Here is a 27166-nt window from a genome sequence, read left to right as displayed (position 1 = left end):
CAAGGCACAAAAACTGGAGAGAAACAAAAATACAAATTCACAGGTCAAGATGAGTAATAGAACACGCACTGAGGCGGTAGGGCAGACTGCCATAATGGGATGAAATTACCCATACAACGTTTTTTTTCAGCAAGTTAAAATTCTGATCCTCCTTGCAGTTCATGGAACAAGATATAAATCTCTATGAAATCATTATGCTCACACAATTTCAATACAGCTGAGACCAGTGACACTCACAAGTCCTTATCTTATGGAATGAACTGAGTGGCAGCAGAATACTGTTTTTTATCTTTAACATACTAACAGACTACAGTATGTCTTATTATAACATTATAAAAAGCATTCAGCAATAAAAATCAGAGTTTATTTTCATTATATATTGAAGATTTTTCCTTTAATTTGTAAAACTAATTTGGCCCTGCTGCAGCTTATTTAATGGACCCGCATGTTTAAAAATATTCCTAGCTAATGTTCGAAATCTGCTAATGTTCAATTTTTGAATGATTCTCACTCCAGGGCTTCTTGTAACATGGATCTTTTTCTGAAAAATGCCTTGGCTGGAGTACGTTTAGAAGGCAGATGCTGTAAGACTTGTATGAACTCTTTCCCACTTTAAAAAAAAACACATCTGGTTTTCTGCTCTTTAACAGAGATTTTTCTCTTAACACAAAGTGCAGACACATTAGTGAAAGCTTTATTATAGTAGCATTATTCGTGATACTATGGTAAGAGTGTCAAAATTTCCATTACAAAACCCTTGCTTACAGGATTTTATAACTCTGCTGTAACATTTCACAGCCAAGGAACACTGTTTTAAGTTGAAGTGCTCAACTTTTTAGTCAAACTCCTTTTTCTGTACCTGTCCAGTTCAGGAGCTAAAAAGACAAGAGTTAAAAACACTGCCTCTCACCTACCCAACAGGACCAAGCTCCAGAGCAGACCCTCTACCCACAGCAGAGAAAGCAGCTGCATCCTATGCTAACAGCTGTTCTCCCTACAGAGGTTATAAAAGTCCCCACAATCTCCACAAAAACACTCCGATCATCACCAATAAGAGTTGCTCAATCAGGCTCCTACTTAACAAGCCAAATCTGTTGCCTCCTTCCCTTTGTCTCCAAAGGACTAAGCAGCTGCATCAGACATCTCAGCCCTCCTCCTTGCATTTCTTTGCCTCAATTATAGAAGCCCCCAGCCCCATACTGCAACTACTGCCAGAGGGACAGAGCTCCAGCTTCTTGCCACTTTCTCATCTGCAGCACTCAAGGTTTATATACTCTGCGATTTCGTTTACACTGTTGCCTTGTCAAGCCGGTTTTAATTAACCCCACCATCCTTATTTTGCATTGAACTATTTCATAGTAGCCAGTCCTCTAATTTTACCGTACTGCCCCATGTCACCTCCCTTTGCCACTGGAATCCTGCCATTTTACCAACCTTTGTTTTCTATCATGTCTTTGCTAACAAGCACCTTTTACCTTCACTTTCCCTACAACAGCCTTCTGCAGGTCTCTCTCAAATTTTCACTTCCATTTGCTTTTCCATATTCACACACCTATCCCTGCTCCCCTTCTTTCTTTCACCATTGTTCACTATCCTCTCTTCTGTCTATCCCATGATCTCCATCTTCAATTTCACTCTTTAATGCCTTCTCCCACCACTCCATGCAGGCTAGACTGGGAGTTAGTGGGATGCATGAACTCCTCTTTCTCATTTATTTGCTCCTACATTCACTCTACCTCTCCCCACTCCAACATCTATTCCATTTCAGCCCCTGAAGCGCACCCTATCTTAAATTTCTCATCCTTCAGCCTCTGCTCCTTCCAACTCACTATTACTGTTGCTTCCCCACCAATCTCTCTCTTCTTTAGCCCCATTCACTAAACCTTCAAACATGCTCTCCAGTATCTCCTCTCCTAAACCCTCCCCCCGCTCCTTTCTATCTATCTATAACCAGGCTCCATGTGTTCTGTGGCCATGGATTTTGCCAGAGAATTGTGCTGCATAATTTCACCTTTTGTTTTTTTAACAAAAGGACTGATTTTCTAGTCCTTATGTTTGCGGAGAAAACATCAAAAATATGAATCAAGTGTAAACAGATGCAATGTTACCACCTGAATCTGCAGAGAGCCTGAATCTATAGCTATCAAAGGTATGATTTGCCATTCACCTCACTCAGGGCCTCCTGGACTTCACAATTCTGTAGCTGCATAATTTGGCATTTTCCCAAGATGACACAGAATTAATTTTTCTGAAGCCAGACACTTGACATTTTGTTTTCTGCCTCTCTCTTATGCCATGACCTACCTAAACTGCCTCTTGCTCTGCAGATTTCCCCATAGAAGAAGTGAATAGGATTATAATGCACACTCCCTGCACTGAACCACAGGAGTAGGCAGAAGAAGCTTGGGGAGCAACAACTGGAGTCCAGCTACCAGCCAGGGAGAGGGAGACACAAATGGCGGCTGGCAATTTAGGAGAACAGTGCAGCAGTTGAGGCTTGAGAGCTGGGGAATTAAGCAGTTGAAGTCAGCTACCATTTCCCTTCTACCCTGGCACACATGAGGACAAGGAAGTTCTAAACTGGGCTGCCTGGAGACCATAATGGGAGCCAATCCCTGGGGAGTGGAGCCAACTGCCTGGAGACCATAACGAATCACCCATTCTTGAAAATCATCATCATAAACAGAATTTACATCAATGAATAATTTAAACTATAAACCACCACAGGGCATATTTTCATGGGGATTGAGGGGATGGGAATGAAGGATATTTTATAGCAAGAGAATAAAGTAATGCTGCTGCAGAATTTCTGAGCTATTGCCACAATATTTGGTCCCACTATGTTGTGGCATGCACAGGGCCTGATTATAAACAGAATGAATTATCTTAGTACTAGAACATCTCCCTAGAAATAATTACCAAAATCTTTTGCCTCCAAGTTCCTCAAGGCTTGCGTTCTGCTCCTGCTGTTTTAAATTTTCCAACACTTTTCTGGATTCCAGGCCTCCACCCAGTATTTAGTCAATGTTATACTGTCTAATTTCAACTGTGACTTTTCTGTGGACCGAGAACTGTTGCCATTTGCTATACTCTGCAGTATTGCAAACCCCAAGCATAAAAAAATATGAGTCAGTCCCATCCCCCCAAAATTACGAGACTGGCTTAAAAAACACTGGATTTAAAAAATAGGTTTTCTCCCTTTATTGTCTGGGTTTTGAGCCTTTAGGGTTCATGTTTTCTAGTTTTCTCAGCAACCATGGAGGACTAGAAACTTTTTTTTTTTTAATGAAAGTTGAAATTCTCACATAATCAATCACTTGACTCTAGGTAGGGTTACCAGGCGTCCAGTTTTCCACCAGAATGCCCAGTTGAAAAGGGACCCTGACAGCTCCAGTCAGCACAGCTGACCGGACCACTAAAAGCCCAGTTAGCCACAAGTGGTCAGGCAGGCTGAATGCCCGGCTCCAAACGGCTCCCGGGAAGTGGCTGGCATGTCCCTCAGGCTCCTAGGTGGAAGGGCGGCGAGGGGGACTCTGTGCACTGCCCCTGCCCACAGGCACCACCCCAAGCACCGGCTCCAAGAAGTGTGGCCAATGCGAGCTGCGGGGGCGGCATCTGCAGGCGGGGACAGCGCATGGAGCCCCCTGGCTGCCTCTCCACCTAGGAGCCAGAGGGACAGGTTGCCACTTCCTGGGAGCTGCCTGAAGTCAGCGCTGCCCGGAGCCCGCACCCCTACCCCCCCCCCCCCATGCCCCAACCCCCATCTCTGAGCCCCTCCCACACTCCAAACTCCTTGGTCCCGCCTTCCAGCCAGGAAACCCCTCGTGTACGCCAAGCCCCTCATTCCCAGCCCCACCCCAGAGCCCACACCCCCAGCCAGAGTCCTCACCCCCTCCCGCACCCTAACCTGGTGAAAATGAGCGAGTGAGTGAGGATAGGGGAGAGCGAGCGATGGAGGGAGGGGGGATGGAGTAAGCAGGGGGCCAGGCCTCAGAGAAGGGGCAGTGCAGGGGGCAGGGCAAGGGTGTTCAGTTTTCTACAATTAGAAAGTTGGCAACGCTAACTCTAGGAGCTGAGACATCCAGAAAAAAGAACTCTATGAATGCATGGTGAGCTTTTTCATAAAATTGTTAATGCACTGTTCTCTAATCCTCAGTAGTCTAAACAGTTATAATAAAAACGTTGAGCAGCATAAGACTTCCAAGCAGATTTTGATATAAAATACCATGTAGGCCAAAGTGGATCAATACAGCCTTTACGTTGTAGCATTTGTTTTTAAAAAAATGCCAGTCACTTCTCCACTCCCTGCCCATCACGGCATACCTTTGCACGCAAGCAGTGAAAAAGTGAAACTTTCAAAAAAGAAAGACTTTCAAACTCTCAAAAGTAGAGAAGAGGATGCAGAAGAGAGGCAGAAGGAGGCACAAAAACTTTCCAGTGATCAAGGGAGAGAAAGCAGTGGGAGGAAGCAAAAAAAAAGCGAAGGGAAAAAAAAAAGCTAACAAATGAGGGGAAAGATGACAGTCTGGATGCAGTAATTGTAAGAGTGCTGATACCATGACTTATAAAGGAAATAGAAACTACTAAGAAAGATGATTGTGTGTACAGTGTGTGTGTCTATGTGTGATTTTAAATTATTATATATATATTTTCACATGTGCACACAGAAGGCTCAGTTGACAGTGAGACAAAACGGGAGCAAGAAGAATGCACTCGTAGAAAAGGATTAAACAGAAGCAGCGAGTTAAAGTATTTTTATAAAATAAATTATTTTGTATTTACAAAATCAGCAGCTATTTGGTAGCATAGCTTCTATACCATTTCTTCATATGACAAATGCATGTGATTAATTTTTAAATGGCAGAATATTACCAAAAATAAATAAATAAACTTAATAACAATTTTAAAGCAATGTGATTGGTGTAAAGTATTATTTCAGTTTCAAAATGCTGGAGGACCCAAAGTGAACTGTGGGAAGTAGAGGAAGGCTGGGATTAAGCATATAGCAAGTAGAAGGATTGTGGTTATGGAGAGAACTCTCGCTCCCCTCCACCTGCCATGCAACTAAGGTAACCGTTATTCTACATCTACCTTGTTTATGCTCCATATCCTATCTCCTATTTCTTCCAAAATTTGCATAAATGCTTTTTAAAGAAAATTATCTGTATAATCAAAACATTCAAATGTTGTTTTTATATTACCAAGATTTTAGTTTCTGACTCCTGGTCAGCACTTTATGAGGCAGAGAAGGGCTGCGCAAGCAACTGATCCACCTTTTCAACATGTCTATGACCATCTATCAGAGGATCAGAGACCAGAGCACCAATAATAAGGGCTGTAAATAAACAAACTGCAATGCTGGGCAACTCAAGTCTGAGGAAGCCGCACTAGCAGCATTCCTGCCTGGCAGATAAGAACCAGAAGATTAGCAGGGAAGGAGGAAATTGTAGGCAGATTAAAAGGGACTGAAAGGCAAGACAAAGCAAAGTAGGGACGGGAGAATTTGATTATTTCTATTTTAATTATTCAAACAACTTTAAATAAATAAAGGATGTTAAAAATATTTTATCTTTTTCACATCTCCTTTGTTTCCAATAACTAATTTTTCTAAGGTGAAAATTCACATTAGTTTCACACTTCCAAGTCTTGCTCCAGTACGACACACCTTACTAAATCTGGCTATAATTAAGACTACCACTGTATATATAAGAAATACACTGAGGACCTGATAACTTTTTCAGATTATGGGTGCATATTGCTTGAGGCATTGCAAAGGAGTTAGTGTAAAGATCTTTTGCAAAGACCTTTCCCAGGCAAAAATCTTTCTCAAGACAGACTTAGGGATATAAAGATGCACAGTGATAACTTCCGCTGAAGAATTTACCAATTGTATTATGGACTTTTGAAGGGGGGCAAATGATATTTTATAAGAACACTGTAATTACACATCAAAAAGCCAGGAAATGCTAAATAGTGAAACTATATAAAACTGGAAATATGGAAGTCTACTTTAGAGTCACTTATAAAGTCTTGAATCTGCACCTGTCGTTACCATCCAGTATACCTAATACATAATGAAACTTCTACAGGACACTCAGTGTTACCACTCAGACCCTCAATCCATGGCAGACTGGCCCCAAATCCTCTACTATCACTAACCACTTTCTTTGGAAATTCAAGCAAAATGAACATTGTTCATTAATGTACTGTAGTCTGAATTATATATTTACAATATTTTCACGCATCACATTCTGGGTTTAAAATGTATTTAATGACAAGTCATGCTTGACCTACAGCTATTTAATATAGTTCAGCTGGTAAGACATGGAATTTATTGATTAGAATTTACAGGTGACAGAATGCAGTAAAAATTTTGGTAGGATCTGTAATTTTTTCCCCACACACATTATTTTCTCTTGTTCCCAATAAAGTGGGGAAAGAGGGATTTTTAATGGGTTATGTCAAGGATTTTTCAGAGACATATATACAACTACATTATGAAACTTATGCCAGCAAAATCCGGGCAGAGAAAATATACATTGTATGCTACAAATTGGGTAAAGATCATTAGGTTCCAGAAAATCTTTTAAATATAGCTTCAATATTTAAAGTCCGTTATGATGTTAACCAAGACTGAGAAGTGATTTTACAGTCACTTATCAAAACTGTTATTCAGACAATTCCTATCTCCTACCAAACTTAGTCATAAACATACGAATGAAAGTTTCAAAGATCAGCCAATTTGAGTAACTTTTGTGAAAAAGTGATGAGTAAAATCTGTTCAGTGATTTACTAATTAACGTCCCAAAAATTAACACCCCCACCCACTCAAGAGACACCCCCACATATACACACACCCTTTCACAGGGACCAAGCACAGACATTTTTAAAATCAAACGGCAACTAGTAAGGGACAACAAGAAAGTATAGTTCAGACTGTTTTGCAACCTGACCTATAGTACCCATTATCAAGCAACCAATGGAATATTGCCACATACAGTCCTCCCAGAGAGCAATTTAGCGGCTTATGTGGAATGCCGCATATAAACATATTTGCAAGTTGAGTAATATGTACCAGTCAGGGGGAGCAGCTCAAATTTTTCTGTTGTAGCAATGCACATTCTGAGTTAAAATAGTAGTAGTATAAAAGTAGTCCCAGTGTTGGTCAACAGGCAGGCTGGAGTTAGAGTCCTATTCAAATATTATAGCTTTTTAATTTTTTTAAATCGCATTATAGTCTTAACACCTAGAACAGGCTATATTTTCCTGAAAGTGAAAATAACTTCTTTTTTTTAGTAATTATATTGATAGTATCTCTCTTCAAAATTTGTATCAGATTAAGAATTATTCTTTAAAACTAAATTCCCTACTAATATTTTTCTGAATCAAATTCACTTATTAAACCTGAGAGAGCTTTTAATCTCGAATTCACTTTTCACAATTTATGTTCTATACTTTTTGCAGTTCAGTTACCTTAGAAAATTAAAATGGAACAGTCAGCTTCCCTTTTGCGTATAGGCTGTTTCCTATCAATTTTACATTTGACTTCTCATGTATTAGCACACTGCTGCAATGCCTGGGTTCCAAAAACTCGAGAGGAATGGTAATTTGTTTTTGTTGTTTTTTAATTCATTAGATTTTACTATTTTATGCAAGCATTGTTATGGGACTTGGCCTTTAAAAATTTTTTTACATAGGCTAAAGTTTGAGCTAAATTTGATCCGACAGTGTACCTCTAATGACAGTCAATTTTTATTTTAAATGTATTACTTGCACTGCAGATGACTACAGTTACCATCAGACTTTTACAAGCAAATCGAATAGTTGTCTATGGTCTCAGACAAATAGATATTTCAAGTCCTGTTGATATCTGAAGATACAACAGTCTGCTCTCCCTTGCCTACACATAGCCACACAAATAGTGATCAACATTGTGCTACACCTCATATTTTGCTACTCTAAGTGGGCTGTTTCTAAATTTAGTTTTATATAATCTCAAACACACATAATACAACCTGGATCTTAATTGGAAATCACAAAAAACACACCACATCAATACAGCCTTAATGAACATGAACATTAATAATCAAGTAGTCAAAGACACAAAGAGGACCTGGGCACCCACAGACTTTCCTAGAAGACCAGAGGACATCCAATCTTCATAGATTGCAAGCTCTTCAGGGTAGGCACCTTGTCTTCCTGTATGCATAGGCACTACCTCAGACACTGCGGATACTACCAGAATACAAAATAAATAATATTCAGAGACCTTTTTTCCTCTGGACAGTTAGAATACATAGATTCACATAATCACGCATTGACTGGCGGTGTGAGCTTGCAATCAAAGCTGTATATAGCCCTACTCAATCTCCCTTGATACCACTAACAAGTGCTGATGGTGAATTTCTTGTCACCGAACCCACTGCCATCCACCAACGGCAGCGTGAATGCTTTAATGAATTAATCATTTATTTACTGTCTCTGACGAGTCACTGGATAATGTTCCCAAACTATCTGCATCTAATGCATTTGCCAGTCCACCCCATGAGCTGAGGTGCTGAAGGCTATCCAAGCAATGAAAAATAGCAAATCTGGTCCTAATGCCTTTCCAGCTGAAGTTTTCAAACATGAAAGAAATGTTCACATTGACAAGCTTTTTGAATTCTTCTCACATATCTGGCCTCAAGAAATCATACCACGACAACTGAAAAATGCCAACATTGTCATATCTATAAGCACAAAGGCTTAAAGAGCAACTGTGATAACTACCATGGTATCTCCTTGCTCTCCATTCTTGCATGGATCCTCTTTAACTAGCTCCTGGACCAAATTATCGATAAAATTCTATCTGAGACACAGTGCAGCTTTCATGCTCAGTAGAGTACTGTTGACTTGATTTGCATCATCCGACAATTTCAGGAAAAATGTTGCAAACAGCATCAACCTTTGTACATTGTGTTTCTTGATCTAAACAAAGCTTTTAACATGGTCAAATACACTGACTTCTGGCAACTGCTCTCTAAATTTGGACGTCCAGATCATAAAATTTTATGATCATTTGGCTATTCCACAAACCACATTTGGAAGAGTTAATGTTGATGGTGATCTAACAAACCCATTTCCAATCACAAATGGGGCAAAGCAAGGATTTTTTGGTTTATTCTTCACTGTAATACTAGAGGAATCCTCCAAGACTCTTCAAATGGAGTCTTTATCCACTTTTACACTGGCAAGCTCTTTAATCTCTATCCTCTACATGTGAATACCAAGGTGATTGAAGCATTGATCCAGGAACTACTCTACCCCAATGATTGTGCCTTCCTAGCACGTTCTGAAGCAGCACTACAAAACCTTACAAACTGTTTTGCTGTGGCAGCTCAGAACTTTGGCCTTACCGTCACTCAAATAAAAACTATGTACTAGCCTGCTCCGCAATGACTTTATCGAGATCCACATATAAGCCTGGAAGGTACCATGCTCCAAGTCGTCAGACAATTTAGTAATCTCAGCAGCATGTTAAACAATGATATGACAATCAATCACAAAGTGGATATGCAAATAAAGAAAGCCAGTGCCGCAATATGGTTTCCTTTATCACTGAATCAGAAAGCAACATGGAATCTCTGTAAAACAGACAAAAATCTAAGTGTATAATGCTGTTGTCCTAATGACATTGCTCTATGGGGTGAAACATGGATCTGTTATTAATGGCACATTAAAAACCTTGACAGTTTCCATTTGCAACACTTATGACGACTGCTGGGCATCAAATGGTAGGACCAGCTGTCCAACACAGAAGTCTTGGCAAAAGATTGGTTGGTATTGAGGCTCATTTGATTTGCACCCAACTGAGATGAACTAGCATTGTAATTTGTATGCCTGAGAATTGTCTAGCAAAACAAATTCTATATTCTGAATTATGCTCCAGCAACCGTAACTATGAAGAGCAGATGAAACACTTCAAAGATACTCAGACAAAATCTGCACAAGATGAATATTTCTGATTTGATCTTTAATAAACTGGCATCTGACCACATCAGATGGCACCACACTGTAAGTGTGAGTATCCACAACTCTGAGGAGAACCACGCTGTGCAGCTGGAAGCACGGAGCCAGGCATGGAAACAACATGCAACTCAATTAACTCTGGCAAGCAAATGGCTCTGTGGTCAGTTCGGGAAATGATGTTCTCTCCAAATTAGTTTACTGAGCCATGCAAAGCCCCATTAGTACAAACTGTGATTGTTGATACCACCCTCGAAATTGGGGTGACCAATATTATTAGTAGGCAGTGCCTCACACACTGCGGGGACTACTGGAATGCAAAATAAATTAATAATGTTTAGAAATCCTTCTATCCTCTGGACTGTTAGAATTCAGATTCACATAATCACTCATTAACTTGCAGTGGGAATTGGGTACCTAAGTTCCCTTAGACGATTGCTAGTTTGTCACTCAGGACAGGTCAAAACCACAAAGTGTTTATAAAAGACTAGGAGGTAAACTACTATTCTGGCTCTCTCATTTTAAGAACATAAGAAGGGGCATACTGGGTCAGAACAATGGTCCATTTAGCCCAGTATGCTGTCTAGCAGATGGTGTAATATGCTTCAGGAGGAATGAATAGAATAGGGCAATTATCGAGTGATCCATCTCCTGTCATCCAGTCATACCTTCTGGCAGTCAGAGGTTTAGGGATTGTGTCCTTGACCATTTTGGCTAATAGTGTTTGGGGGGACGTACTCTCCAGGAACTAATCTAATTTTTTTGGAACCCAGTTATACTTTTGGCCTTTGCAAAATCCCCTGGCAATGAGTTCCACAGGTTGACTGTGCATTGTATGAAGCAGTACTTCCTTATATATGTTTTAAGCCTGATGCCTATTAATTTCGTTGGGTAACCCCTGGTTCCTGTGTTATATGAAGGGGTAAATAACACTTTCCTATCCACTCTCTCCATGCCATCATGATTATATAGACCTCTATCATATCACCTTTTAGTTGAGTCTTTTCTGAGCTCAGCAGTCCCACTCTTTTTAATCTCTCTTCACATGGAAGCTGTTCCATAACACTAACAACATTTGTTGCCTTTCACTGTACCTTTTCCAATTCAAATATATCTTTTTTGAGATGGGGCAACCAGAACTGCATGCAGTATTAAAGGTATGGGCATACCTCGGATTTACATAGTGACATATAATAAGACAGAAAATATCGATCTCGTACCTAATAGTTCCTAGCACTGTTTGCTCAATGTAAAGCAAGAGTCAAAAAAGCTGATATTTTCAGAGAACTGTCCACAATGACTCCAAGATCTCTTTCTTGAATAAGAGCTAGTTTAGATCCCATCATTTTGTATGTATAATTGGGTTTATGTTTTCCAGTGTGCATTACTTTGCATTCATCAACACTTACTTTCATCTGCCATTTTGTTGCCCAGTCACCCAGTTTTCTGAGATCCTTTTGTTGCTCTTCGCAATCAGCTTTGGATTTATGAGTAATTTTGTCTCAACGGCAATCTCTGCCACCTCACTATTTATCCCCTTTTCCAGATAACTTATGAGTATGCTGAACAGCACTGGTCCCAATACAGGTTCTGGGGAGACCCCACAATTTCTCTCTCTCCATTCTAAAAAATGACCATTTATTTATAGTCTTTGTTTTCTATGTTTTAACCATTTACTAATCCATGATCACTCTTATCCCACGACTGCTTAGTCTGTTTAAGAGACTTTGTCAGACGCTTTCTGAAAGTCCAAGTACAGTATAAAACTGGATTACCATTGTCTATGTGCTTGCTGAGTCCCCCCAAAGAATTCTAATAGCTTGGTGAGGCATTATTTCCTTTTACAAAGGCTATGTTGACTCTATTCCAACATATCATGTTCACTACCAGGCAAATTGGTTGAAACTGTAGTAAAGAACAGAATTATTAGACATGTAGATGAAGTTGGCTTGCCAGCCTGTAATTGCTAGGATCACCTTTGGAGCCTTTTTTAAAAAAAAAATTGGCATTACATTTAGCTATCTTCCAGTCATCTGTACAGAGGCTGATTTAAGCGATAGAGAGAATTCACTATGGTATGTAACCTATATATGCATGCACACACACATTATATGGAAGACGCATTAACACTCTTCAGCCATGCAACCTACACCAAGTTGTGCTATAAAACACACGAAAAATACATAGAAATTAAAATGAGAAAGGCTAACCATTTCTGCAATGGTTCACGTTCATGACCTTTTTTTTTTTTTTTTGGCAAAAAAGTATTCTAAAAGTACAAACCATGTATGATCATGTTTTTGTACAGAATGTAATTTGTTGTTTGCAATGCTAAATATGGCTAATTGAAACGAGTATTACCAAAAATGGCAGACTGAAGCCACACTAACTCTGGGGCTCCATACTATTTCACATTGAATTTGGTCTCACTTTTATTCCTCTTTCACTTTAAAGGCACAAGACAAATATACATATTTTCCAATTAAGAGAAGTAATTACAATTATAGTGAACTATTTTTAAAACCAATTCAGCATATAACAGTTTTGGATTCAGTTTATCTGACATGGTGCCAACAACAGACACTATTCTGAAATGTAGCTAAAATTTACTTTATATTCAAAACATGGCAAACCCGATTATCTTTAATTTTATCTGGAAATCCCAAACTATATGCAGAATTTATGATGGTCATCCAAGCAACCAGGTAAAGTGCTGCTGAGGCAGGCATGCAGTAATACAGAAACAAAAGGTTTCAAATAATCTTGGCCATTAGTATATGTAGCATACGTGCATCACACTATGATCACCCAGCACAGCATCTAAGGTTCCTGTTGGAATCATGACTGCTACTACATACACAAGTAGTGGGATTAGCGAAAAAACAACAACAAAAAACACCCACCACCTTCTTCCACATTCAGTCACCCAGGAGGTTACACACTGTGAAAAACTAGCCATGGTAGTTACACCACTGCAACTCATTCTATCTGGGGTTATGGATTAAAAACCAAGACATTTTCAATTTATACAGAATGCAGCAGCCTGCCCGCCCCTTTTTAAGCAAAAAAGGCTACAAAGTGCATATCACTGGCACTTTGCCGATTCTACTGGCTTCCAATATCTGGTTAACTTCAAAGTCCTGGTTCTAACCTTCAAGGACCTTAACTGATAAGGGTCTGGTTATCTCAGTTACTGTCTTGCCACCAAGACAAATGTACTCAAGGTTATACTGCAGCTGATAGAGTCCAGGGTGAAATTCTCCAGAGTAAGGGGCAGAGCATGCTCAGCAGAGGCACCTTGGAATATCTTACAGTAAAAAATAAGAATGATCCTAATATGGACCCTTTCCAGGGACAATGTAAAAGCCTACCTTTTTGCAAAAGCCTTCCTCACAATAGGAAAGAGCTCATCCACATTTCTAATTAGAAGAAACGGTGGGGCAAAGAGATCTAAACAATCAGAGCTCAATCATCAGGAGGTAGTGGTGAATAGTATCCATTATTGAGAAATACAATGTGACTCCACTGGTTGTGTTACCTCAGAACTGTGATGATTATATTAGGAATATTCAAGATTGTTATTCTGTCTGTGTACTGCTGGTAATGGCTTACGATTTCTCACTTGCATTTGCAAGTTTCCAGCAACTGCACTTTTATTAAAATCTTCTAAATTCTCCTCCTCTAGGCTTGATGCACCTGTATCAGGACTAAACTCAAGTACCATAGAAAGGACCAGTTAAGAGCCCACTCTAGAATACAAGCACCACATAATGCAATGACCTGCCCCGAGCTGACTAAGCCCTTAAACGTCTCATTCAAGATCAAAATTCCCACAACTGGCGTACAATGTAAGATCAAGCTTACCAGAAAAACTTTATATAGTACAAGATGTATCACCAATATAGTGCAAGACATATAACTTATCCTCTGTTGTCTTTTTAAAATAAGTTAAATAATCAGAATTAATGTTTTGGTACTTACTGGTTGCAAACTGTCACAGTAAGTCACATTATTCATCCTTATGTAGTGCTGAAAGGATTAGCTTATGCTCAACAGTTTGAAATAAAAGTGCATACTTTTGAAATCACTGTATGAGCAATCTTACTATTTGGTAGATCATCAGCCTTTTGGGTGCCAAACTCTTTTCTCCACTTCACTGTAATAGTTCACTTGAATAAACATCATGTATAATAGATTTAGTTTCAGATAAGGAACTAAACAACCGGCTGGGAAGAATAAGTTAAAATACACATGGCATTAGGCCAGTTAATACATACTGAAGGAGATCTGAGAGTTGAGAGAGAGGAAGCACATTAGAGGGAAAAGTAGAAGTTAGTAAAGGAGGTGTTTGGTAGATGGGTCAGAGGGTAGGGTGATCTGGTTGAAGGAGAAATTGCTTAGGTGTCCCAAGAAGTGGCTACACATAAAGGTGCTCCTAGACACAACTACTGTATCTGTTGTCTGGACACGCTTCCTCTGAAAATGTGTTAAATGGCTCAAAGGGGATCAAACATTCAAGTTCATATCCTACTTGCCTTTATTTGAATGTCTGGGCATTGAAATAAACAAAACTGGACTGTTTATTTAGATACACTTCTGGTCACGTGCCTGCTCGGGCACTGCATCTATCCCATTTGGAACATGGCACAATTATGTCTTTAAGGATGAGGATGTACTATTTCAGATCAGTATGCTATTTTCATTCATTTCTATTAATCTAATTTGTAAAGCATTTTAGACTTACAGAGTAACAAGCCATCACAGAGGATTTGCCAGCTCTGAAGTTTGAAAACAGCCATTTGAGTTAATCCAAGCACTAAGACTTTTTTTTTTTTTTTAAACAGAACAAGATTTTTCATTCTCATAACTTTAAAACGGTTTAATACACTCTAAGATTTCTAAGAAAAATTCATCTTTGGACTGAAATCAAGCAGAAGGGATTATTCTAAAAATCAGATACTATAATGGGAGTTATAAAAATGTCCTAATTTTAAATTGTATAATATAACCTACCAAAAAACAAAAATACTGCATTGCAAATCCCGAAACAGACCTTTTCCTAGAGCAGTTGTTTTCATTCATTAACTGTAGAAAATAAAATCTCTGGGTAAATTTGAGTAATAGAGAAGATCATAAACCTCCTAGAGTAATGTAATCACACCACCTTCCTTACCTCCTTTTCTTTAATTAAGATAGTGGGCACCACAGTGTACATAGTAGTTTATCCCCCTAGAGATGGATGAAGTATCCCTTTCCCAAGAGAAGAACGCTTACACAGGATGCTGTTTAGTAGAGGAGAAAGAGGCAATTGAAGCAGAGAATTGATGGATAGCAATGACCTTTCTATCTGTAAAACATGGGCATATTTTAGGCTATTTAATTTTCAGAATTGAATTATTATTAATCAATTATTCATGGCAATTTGAATCTATTGGAGATGATTTTTGTTTTCTTAAATATCACAAAGCTATCCTTCTTGAGAACCAGAAAGGAGATTAAATCCTCACAAGTAAATAATGATCAAGTCACTGAAACTCTCCCCCATCTCTCACACACATTCTTTCTCCTACATAAAACATACATTAATGACGACTTTTTACTTTTTATAAGACTTGTGTCTAAAATCTATCTACTTAATCATTTTGAATGTTGTTTTGACTACAACAAAGACGTTTTCTGTGCCGGTATAGCTTGAGTATTAAACTGCAGAAGCCACTGTAGTTTGGGATCGGTGAAAGAATGTACACCCCATCTCCGACTGGGAGAGACGAGCACTACCACAAGCAGTGCTGTTGCATCATAGCCTTTCCCACAGACACTAGTTAAAGCAAATGCAGTTAAACTTAAGCACCTTCTTTAATTTCAGCTTAACAGTGGGGAAAAAAACATACAGAGCCTTTGAAAGGTGTGGGTGCACAGCAACAGGCAAGGACAGGATAAGATTACTGGGCTCAGCATATATGGTTATGGGGTGTATGTGAATGGGCGTATGAGTGCTTGTGAAGGTTTCTTTTTTCCTGGCTGGGCCAGCCTATTTTCTGCAAGTCTGGGTAGCAGAATTTCTGTTCCCAGAGCAATAATGTTCCATCAGGCACCCCTCCCACACGTATCAAAGAAGGGTTGCAGCAGAAGTAGGGTCGCCATAAAGGATGCCTGCCGTACTCCGATGTGGGCAGGGGAGCTATTAGCTGGTATTTAAACACACAACTAAGGAAGAAGGCAAACCTGATAAGAGGCTGGCTTTAGAACAGCTTCATTAGAGGAATAAAGAAAAGGAGTACTTGTGGCACCTTAGAGACTAACCAATTTATTTGAGCATAAGCTTTCGTGAGCTGTAGCTTAGTCTCTAAGGTGGTTAGTCTCTAAGGTGCCACAAGTACTCCTTTTCTTTTTGCGAATACAGACTAACACGGCTGTTACTCTGAAACCTGTCATTAGAGGAATAGTATCCTGAATGCCTGCAGAATCCTCAAATAAGAAGGCTGAGGGTGATTCTCTGTGGAAGGAAAAAGGGTTACAATAGTTTCTGGGATTTTTCAAGGCTACAAAATCCTGGCTGATCAAAAACTTTAGGAGCTGCTGGTGCAGAGAGGAACTCTCTTACACCAGGAGCCATATAGAGCTACCAAATTCAAGGTTGGAGTAGGCCGATTACAGGAGATTACCATCTGAAGGATGAAGTCCAGGGAAGTGCCTCAAAACCAAGCACTTGGAGTGAGAGAGTTGCAACGTGGTAATATGGAGTCCTTGGCCTGTCTCAGAACAAGACAGTGGTTCTTCCAGGTTCTGAGGCTAGGTTCAAACGTTCTGCTACCTCCCTAGCTAATTATAATAGAAGAGCGGTAGCTATGTTTTCACCTACTGGGCAATGTGTTGCAGGTGCAATTACTAACTATTGGGTGACTAAAAACCTGATAAGCACCATACACACAGAATTCACTTAGGAGAACACACAACATGTGAGTGCAAAAAATGCACTCACAACAGAAATGGTGGGCTGATACTCTCTTTCAGACCATTCATGCTTGGATGCTTTTCTTCCCTCTACTGTTTATATGTTCGTCTTCATAGACTGCAAGCTCTTTGGAGCAGACCTTTTGCACTCATGCACACATGGGCAGTGCCTAGCACACTGTTGGAGTATGGAATGCAAAAACAAACAAACAAGGTTTGGCTCCTTCCTTCCTCCAGGCAATTAAAGAATTCACACTAATCTCTCACTGGCTCCAATGATTACCAGTTAGATTAATTTGCATTATTCACTTCCAATGAGAATTAAACTGAGGAAACTAAAGAAAGAAAAAAGTATGTCACAGCATGCATTTTATAACATTTCAGTGTTAGATAGCTAACTTCATGCAGAAGTGTTAATAGAATATATGGCCAGACGTGACCACTGTGATCATCTAGTTTGACCTCCTTTTACTATACAGGCCATAAAACTTAATTGAATTAATTCCTTAAACTACAGCAAATCTTTTAGGAAAGCATCCAATCTTGATTTTAAAATTTCCAGCGATATAGCATCCACCACAACCTTGGGTAAGTTGTTCCTATGGTTAATTACCCTCACTGTTAAAAATGTATGCCTTTCTTCTAATGTGGATTTGTCTAGTTTCAATTTTCAGCCACTGGATCTTGTTATACCTTCATCTGCTAGCTTGAAGAGCCCTCCATTATCAAATTTTTATTTCTCACGTAGGTATTTATAAACTGTGATCACATCACCCTTAACATTCTCTTTGTTAAGATAAATAAATTGAGCCCCTGGAGTTTTTCACTATAAGGCGTATTTTCCAATCCTTTAATCTTTCTCCTCTGAACCCTCTCTAATTTATTAGCATAACCTTGTGTGGACACCAAAACTGGACACAGCATTCAGGTAGTGCCAAAAATAGATGTAATATGACCTCCCAACTCCTACCTAATACTCTCCCATTCATTAATCCAAGGATTGCATTAGCCCTTTTGGCCACAGCAGTGTAGAGGGAACTCATGGTCATCATGACATCCAGGTCCTTTTAAGAGTCACTGCTTTCCAGAATACAGTTCCCCATCTTGTAAGTATGCCTACATTATGGTCTGAATGATCATCATCTGGGAGAAAGATGCACGTTGGGGGTAGGTCACTTGTCAGGGGTAGTATGATGGTGTTCATTACTGGTTTCTGAGACTTGGGTTTGGGGATTTTGGGGGGTGGGGGTGGTAACAAGAGGGATATGTGGGAGTCCAAGCATGTAAAGGTGTAGCAAAACTGCAGCTGGTTTGGGGAACGGGCTGCAAGCTAAGGGGTGTGAAGGGGTTTGTATAAGACAGTGAGTGGATGAGATATTTCAGTTTATTAATTCTGCCTTGTAACAGGAATTTACAAATGCAAATGAGCAATGATAAAATAGTGAACTCGTTACACAGAGTCCCTAAAATTCTAATCTATTGTACTGTATCTGGATCAGTAAAACTGACGGATGAATTTAGTTACATACACAGCAGGATAAGAAACATCTGTAAAAAAGAAAAACCTGGAAAATTAACAGATGGAAACATTTATCATATGAAAACTAAAAGGTTCTTATTACAAAAGGGGGCATGTATCAACTGTGTGGGTGGACAAAACAATCCTTATGGAAAAAGAGAAACTGAATCATTAGGACAGTGGTAAATAGATGGCAAGACTTTTGAACAAAAATTACAATGTGTCCTTTGTTTAAAATTAATTAAAAACATGAAAAACTAATTATTTGACTAGGCAGCGTTATGTAAATTTTCTTATTTAAAATATAACAATATGCCAAAACACTGTTTACTTCTAGTCCCAGACTGGTTTTTATATACAATATTTCTTGAATATACTTGAATAATACAATATACTTGGTTGAATAAGTATCATGCTTAGCTGAAGTACTTATTATTAAGATGATAAACAATGTTTTAGACACACAAGGTTCCCTTTATTATACTTGTTCTGTTATTCAAGCTTCAATTATCGAGAAGACCAATGCATAAAACTTTTACAAATAGCACTTGCAGTATGTAATCGAGTCAAGTACTGCTAATGTGATGTAAAAGCTATGTCTCTCCTTATGCCCACAACTGAAGAACAGTGAGAAAATCTGCTTTAGTATCATGATTTTTACTACTTTTTCTTGGAGGATCACTTTGCTCTGCATTAAGAAAATTAAGAAAAAAAAAACAATGGTGAAATAAAAAATGAGTATTCATTATTTCACAACAGTTATTCACACGTGCTTCATCATAATGGCAGCACTTTATATTTGAGTTTCATATAGCAGTAAAGGATGGGAGCTTTAGAGGTATTCAGCATTGACCTAACTGCTGTCACTGAAGTCAATGGTAAAACTGATATTGACTTAAATGGGAGCAATTAGGCCAATGCCAAACCCTTTTGAAAATCCCACCAAAATATTTATGATGAGATGATCCCTCCCATTACTCAGGCTTTCAATCATGGTGTCATTTTAGACTCTCCTCACTTCCACGCACTTGCCAATTCCTGCTGCTTCTTCCTATACGATAAAAAAAAAAAAAAAAATCCTCCCATCTCCAATCTAACTGCCAAGAACAGAATCCACGCACTAGTTGTTTTTTTTAAATCTTGACTACTGCAACCTTCTGCTATACCATTCTCTCTCCACTGCAGTTCAGTCCATATAAAATATTGCTACCAATTGATTTTACTTTCCCAGAACTCTAGGCCTTCTTCCCCAGCCTCTTTTCTAATCCCACATAAAATTCAAACTTTTTCTCTTAACCTTCAAGGAACCCCAGACCCCTCCTCCTGCAAACAATTCTACCCTCATCTCCTCCACTACACCCATCTCTCTCTTTGCTCACTCTCAACTCTGCATCTTCTTGCCTGTCGCCATTACATTTAGAACATCACTCTCTTCTTTTCCAAAACCATTTAACATCCACTTTTTCCAAACTTAGGTCAACCTAGCTACATCACTCAAGGGTGTGAAAAAAATCACACCCTGAAAAACGTAGGTATGATGACCACAGCCCCAGTATAGACACCACTAGGTCCACAGAAGAATTCTTCCATTGATCTAGCTACCACCTCTTGGGGGAAGGAGGAGGAGTTTCCTACAGCAATGGAAAAAGCTCTCCCATTGCTGTAGCAAATGTCTGCACTACAGGGGTGCAGTAGAAGGTTTGCCTCTGTAGAGCTTGTAGTGCAGACACACCTTAATACTCAGTACAGTATTTTGAACTGCCCTAGCTTATGCCCTTAGACTGATAGTCCTTTGGGATAAGGAACCCGTTAATTGTGGCACAGCTCTCCCACCACACTGTTTTACATACATTTATGTCACCATATATAACAACTATTACCCCAAACTATGAAAAATGTGCAGATTTACCTTTAGGTAAATTTAAGCTTTCCTAAGAAACACCTAACCAGTAATACAATACATCCAAGATATGGCAAAATATTTATGGAGTTAGTTATCTAAAAAAAGGGAGAAGTTGATATTGGGAGGGAGGGATAGCTCAGTGGTTTGACCATTGGCCTGCTAAAGCCAGGGTTGTGAGTTCAGTCCTTGAGGGGGCCATTTAGGGATCTGGGGCAAAAATTGGGGATTGTGCCTGCTTTAAGCAGGGGGTTGGACTAGATGACCTCCTGAGGTCCCTTCCAATCCTGATATTCTATGTTTCCTATTTCAAGAGAGCCTTTTATTCAGCTGCTTACAGAAAGGGGAGGAGATGGGACCACACAAGGGAAAAGAAATGCTTAACTATGGAGAGTTCTGAGGACTAGAGTAGCACAAATTTATCCTGCTGAAACTCTGCTGAAGGACAATACATGCAGAGTATGCCGCAACGCTAACCTTTAAGTGGATGGTCAGTCCACATTGCTCAGGTTGAAAGTAGATGCAAAATGCTGCTTTAAGCTTATTCAATTTATGAATATACATTATAATTAGAGACATTTCCCCATGCTACCACTCCCTTGACTTTCAAAAGCTCAACTATTTACAGAATGTTAAAGTAAACACAGTATTAGCACTAACAGTTATTAGCAAAACATTTGACCTTTAAGCATGTGCAACTGTTCAGAATACACTGGGCAGTGCATAAACATTGACTGAAAAAGAAAATGAAAATAGCCTTACATTCTTTATTTAAAATAAATTATAGACTAGGGTGCAGCTTCTAAAAGCTATCTAGTGTTAATCCCTTACCAATCAAGCTTTAAGGTATGTTTTACAACATTCTTTTAGTTCGGTGTCTGGAGAGGCTACATTTTGTTATGCAAGACCTTTCTGCAAGCATGCTACTTTAGGACTTGAAATTCCTCAGTTGCTCAATGTATCTGAATGGAAGCTCTCGCTTTAAAAAAAAGCTGCTTTGAGCTTAGTTTACTCTGCCACTTAAACATGTAACTTGATAAATTTATGGTGATAGTACCTAGTAAAGTTGCACACTGCAACTAGTTTGTCTGCTACATAAACTCATCTGGTCATGAACTTATAGGCAAAGTACATCACGTCACATAATATTATGTCTTTAAAAGGTAAATTGTACAGGAGTTCCCTATCATACTGTTATGCAGAGACACTCAAATCACCAAAACATCTTGTTTATGTCTTGGTTTCAACCTTTTGCTGATAATGCTGACAGGAATCATTCCAGGGAAGAAATTCTGTTGACATACATTATGGTTGCAACATAATTGATTTGACACACATTTAACTGAGTCAACAGTCAGTACCCCATTACACTAGTAAAGCAAGCCTAAACGACAGCAATTTGTTCTGGAAATACTTACTTCTGATGAGGTCACCATCAGTGCGATTTCCCCAGACAGACTGGTCTTGTATCTTTGGTTGTATGCTTTGGTTATTGGAAGGTGGTGTTATGTCTCTTTCTCCTGCAGCTGTATTCTCTTTATCACATTTTTCTAAATCAAAGAAAAACATATTTTAATTTCAAATCACTGATAACATTAGTATTGTTATTTTCCCCTTTTAAATAATGCACAATTATGTTAGTTTCAACCACTTTTCCCATCATTATTGCTCATCCAATCAGACTAGTTCTTTAATGAAAGTCTTTCAGTGGGCTTGCATTTTACATGTTCATATGCAAATACACCTTAAGACAACAGTTTAATGGCAAACTGTGTTTGGCGTTTAACAACGTTTATTTACCTTCCAAAACAACATTTTCAGATAAAACCTCTAAATGACACACAAAATCCGGTATTTTTGCCCATGCAGATGTGCTTCTTGTGTAGAAACTACTTGCTATGTGGGAATTTCATAAAAGCTACAGGAACTGTGCCAAAGGTCTGAGATTCAACATATGACTAAGGACTTATGTTGACTAATAGCCAAAACTGATGGAGACGAAAATCCCATGGTAACAGAACTTTCAGTTGTTGTTTTTTTAAAGATATGAAAAGTCACTGTTGAATTAAAATGAAGTTCTAACCAAATTTACAAAATGCTTTTCTTTTTGTAATAAACATGCTCCAAATGTAAGAAAGCTTGCTTCACCGTGTTGGCCAAGAGATTCTTAAGCCTTCTTTACAAGTACTAGAGAATTCAACAGTAATATGTTCAGATGTAGTCTCCCATATGAAGTTTCTCCCCGCTCACAAGCACTGACCCATATTTTCACTCACCAAAATAAACGAAAGCTTTCATAGGTATCTTCCGTAGGCAATTATTTTATTCAAAAAACACCAGTCACTGATAGATCACCATGCATCTGAAGAAGTGAGGTTTTTATCCACGAAAGCTTATGCTCAAATAAATCTATTAGTCTTTAAGGTGCCACCAGACTCCTTGTAGTTTAAGAATCTATATTCCATGTTAAAATGGTTCATAAAAATATTGCACTTAGATTTCAAGTTGCAGTTTGAAATATTACTTCATAACATTTTTGGAATGTGTTTTATAACGTGTGCTATGTAAAGCTATTTTAAAATAAAGTGAACTACCACCTGTTGAATAGTGGGAGGAAATTGCATGAAATTCTTAATGTTACCTTTATTAATTTACTGTATCTCTAGCACACAGATAACGATTTAAATCATTTTAAAAGATTTTGCTCTTAAACTAACCAGAGTAGCAAAATTAAGAAGATTATGAAACCAATCCTGAATTGCTGGAAGACAATTGATGTTTCATTGTGCAGCGGTAACTGTTTTGTATAAGACGTGATAGTGCACAATCCTATTTAAAATCTTGATATAGTAGATGATATTAAACAGTCCTACTGAAAGAATAACTGTATTTTGGGGCAGTCAAAATTCCAAATTAAATTTTAGCCAAGTGAACTAGAATTCTGAGCGTAAAACCAAATGTAAGTGTCAAATTTCTTTAGATGTCACCACACCTACAGCAGTTGTCATTCGGTCTTAAGTAGACATCTTCTCAATATCTGAAGTCTGCGGAATAATTCATAATTAATTACCTTTAATTTTACTTCTCTATTAGCTTTCTACTCATTTCCCAACTTCTTTTCATTGCTGAGGACTAAACCACACTTGAATTCTCTCATTTTTGATTCCTGTTTGAAAATCTATGATGGTATGTACAGTACGCTGGCAACCAGCACTACTTCATTGGCTATTCTGTGAACCACTCCTGAAATTGTGATTAAATTGTTAACATCAAGAAAACAAAGGTGCAGCATTTAAGAAAGGAGTGTCACAACTAACCAGTAAAATAACTCTTGATCTGACAATTATCTAAAAATGAGTATCTTAAATTGCTGAAGGGATATCAAAAGACAGATGTGCAGCATAACACCATTAACTTCACCAAGTGAGGATCTGCCCCCGAATGTCCATAGATGAAATCTATCCCAATGTTTTTTCAAATTTCACAGTGAAAGTAATAACCACTGACTTAACTTCTCATTTCCCTCTCCTTCCCACCCACCCACCACTCCAGCAGACTATCTAAATTTTTTTTTAAAAAAATGGGAATTTTCCCCATAGTTGATATCTTAGGCTTCTTGGATTGCATTATTAGGCTTCAAATAATGGAGACATCTTGGATTATACAATAGACTAACACCTGTCAGGAATGGTCTAGATAATACTTAGTCCTACCATGAGTGCAGGGGACTGGACTAGATAACCTCTCATGGTCCTTTCCACTCCTATGATTTTATGATTATTTTCTTGATTCCGGAAGTGCTGACACAATGTGCTAATTGCTGTAAGCATGCATGAAGACGAACATTGCCTCCATTTGCGGCAATAATTTACAATTAAAAAAACTGCATTTGTAGGTATTTTGTTGTTTTACTTTATCTTTGCGTTTTGTTATGAAAAATGCCTGAAAGCAAGGTCACTAAATTAAAGCATTACAATGACTATTACCAACAATCCAAGGAAATGCTTGAACCTTGGTTGATGGGTCATACCTACTCAGAAAGTTTTCCCAACAGAGCCTAAAGCTGCTATGAGAGCAATGGCATGATCAGGCACTCCTTTTTCATGGGTTTTCTGTAGGAACTTATAACACTTTTCTAGTTCAAACAAGTTTGGTCTTGAAATTTCTCTCTCTGTATACTAGCCTTCTCTTCTCCATTACATTCTTCAGCCTATATGCAATAAACCCTCAAAATTGACAGCCAGTAGGAAAAAGAGACGCTGTTCAACCCAGCTTATTTCCAAACTAACATCCTACATATTTTGTTTGATATTCATTAGAATGCATTCATCCAGAAAACCAATCTCTCTTCAAAACTTTTGTAAGTTTTTTCAGATGATACAATAAAAGCATCATACCCTTTCCCTGGTTATTACGGTTATTCATTTGTATTACAGTATTGACTCAGGATCAAGTCCTTCTTGTGCTAGGAACTGCTGCTTTAAAAAAAAGAAAGGGGCGGGGGGGAAAGACGGGACAGTCCCTACCCCAAAGAGCTCAGGACTAGATCCACAAAGGTACTTATACATTACAACTTTTAGCTGACCTGCTTCTCAGTAGAATCCTTGGATTTAGGCAGCAAAACTGGCAATTAGGTGCCTAAATTCCTTTGTTGATCTATCAGCTAACTACAGTCTAAGGCCCTGATAGAATCATAGAAACGTAGGATTGGAAGGGACCTCGAGGTGTCATCTAGCCCAGTCCCCAGCACTCATGGCAGGACTAAGTATTATATAGACCATCCCTGACAGGTGTTTGTCTAACTTGCTCTTAAAAATCTCCAATGATGGAGATTCCACAACCTCCCTAGGCAATTTATTCCAGTGATTAACCACTCTGACAGGAAGTTTCTTCTATTATATCATCCAAACCACCCTTGCTGCAATTTAAGTCCATTGCTTCTTGTTCTATCCTCAGAGGTTAAGGACGACAATTTTTTCTCCCTCCGCCATGTAACATCCTTTTATGTACTTGAAACCTGTTCTGCCCCCCTCAGTCTACTCTTCTCCAAAACTAAACAAATCCATTCTTTTTTCAATCTTCCCTAATAGGTCATGTTTGCTAGACCTTTAATCATTTTTGTTGCTCTTCTCTGGACTTTTCCAATTTGTCCACATCTTTCCTGAAATGTGGTGACTAAAACTGGACACAAACCTCAGTTGAGGCCGAATCAGCGTAGAGTAGAGCAGAAGAATTACCTCTCATATCTTGAGTACTCCTGCTAATAAATCCCAGAATGATATTTCCTTTTTTTGCAACAGTGTTATGCTGTTGACTCTCATTTAGCTTGTGATCCACTATGACCCTCAGATCCCTTTCCACAGTACTCCTTCCTAGGCAGTCATTTCCCATTTTGTATGTGCGCAACTGACTACTCCACTTAGGAAGGAACACTTTGCATTTGTCCTTATTGAATTTCATCCAATTTACTTCAGACCATTTTTCCAGTTTTGACCAGATCATTTTGAATTTCAATCCTATCCCTCCTAAGCACTTGCAACCCCTCCCACCTTGGTATTGTCCACAAAACTTTACAGATGTATCACAGCCCTGTGGACATGAATCATTTCACTGGTATTATGCATATGAAACTGAAAGCAGAAGTAGGTTTACAGGAAAAGCTACAGTTAGGCATTTATGAGTTTCTGCTTTTCATTTGGTGGCACTTTAGAACCAACACTGACAACTATGAAGTAAACCAATTTCACAAAAATAATAAGCCAAATAATTTTATATTTGGAAACATACAAAGTAACTACTTAACTAGTTTGGAAAAACACAACTAAAATTGCCCAACAGTTGAAAAAAAAAAAATCCCCATTATTCATAACACTCAAACTGCTGGTAAAGTGTGACTATTACGACAACTGGAGTAGCTAGCTGTAACCTTAAGAAATTCTAGGAGTCCCCGTAAAGCAGGATTATTACAGTCCAAATCCAATTTGGGTGCAGTGTTCTTTAATGGCCCCAGGATTAAGGAAAGAATCCCCATTCACATAAGAACTAAAGCATGCAAAGTCAATGGTACTTTGAGCACATGCTTGAAGCTGAGCATGTGCTTAAGTGCTTTCCCAAGGCACTGAACATTAATTCTTCTTTTTTCAAACAGTATATTAAATTTCATATTTTGAATTCATATGGAAGTATATTTTGCAGAGAAAGAGGAGGCTGCTGGACGTCATTTTCAGAATTTGTCTCTATTTCTTCTATTTTTTCAACTGATGTGTTTGAATCCGTTTCAACACTCTAAATCATCTTTAGATATCTGTTACTCTCTAAAGTATTCTTCCTGTCATACGATTATTCTTCCTTTCATACTAACACTGTTTGTTTCTCTATTTTGCAAACACTTAGGCAATGTTCACTAATTGTTATTCTAGACTATTTTTAGTTAATAACAGGCCAAGGTAAAAGCTTGCTCAGTACTCTTAGATGATACTCCAAAACAGTCTAAAATATGGCCTGATTATTCGGCTGGAGTTCTGTGCAAGATCAACCTCTTAATAGCATACAGTTTATTTAAATGCACAGGATTTAATATAAAAAAGTCTGTCCATGGGTACAAGTAATAATCAGCACCAGGTCAGTGCTAACATTTTAGGCATTTTACTTCAATGGGAGCTACTGGTGCTCAGAAATGTTGAGAGTCAGACTTCTTATTTAGGTGCGTTAGGTGTCCTTCACAGTCCAATCTACATCCCACAGAACACTAATACAGGGGACAGTCAGGCAGCTGGGGAGCACAGGAG

The 27166-nt window shown here is 38.6% G+C and overlaps 1 protein-coding gene across 6 annotated transcripts in view; it reads right to left on the bottom strand.

Moving 5' to 3' along the window:
• MDFIC (MyoD family inhibitor domain containing) overlaps positions 1 to 27166 on the bottom strand; it is a 100781-nt gene that overhangs the window by 67622 nt on the left and 5993 nt on the right. For all 6 annotated transcript variants that reach the window (XR_005223756.2, XM_037888904.2, XM_037888897.2 and 3 more), the window contains one exon: positions 21797 to 21928. Coding sequence is in view for 5 of the 6 variants with exons in the window: in XM_037888904.2 (XP_037744832.1) it covers positions 21797 to 21928 (132 nt within the window). In the remaining variant the exon portion in view is untranslated. The remainder of the gene's footprint in view (positions 1 to 21796; positions 21929 to 27166) is intronic.

The sequence above is a fragment of the Chelonia mydas genome, chromosome 1, assembly GCF_015237465.2.
Source record: "Chelonia mydas isolate rCheMyd1 chromosome 1, rCheMyd1.pri.v2, whole genome shotgun sequence".
NCBI classification, from domain to species: domain Eukaryota; kingdom Metazoa; phylum Chordata; order Testudines; family Cheloniidae; genus Chelonia; species Chelonia mydas.
Note: the sequence above shows the minus strand (reverse complement) of the source record. Positions and strands in the feature narration are given on the sequence as shown.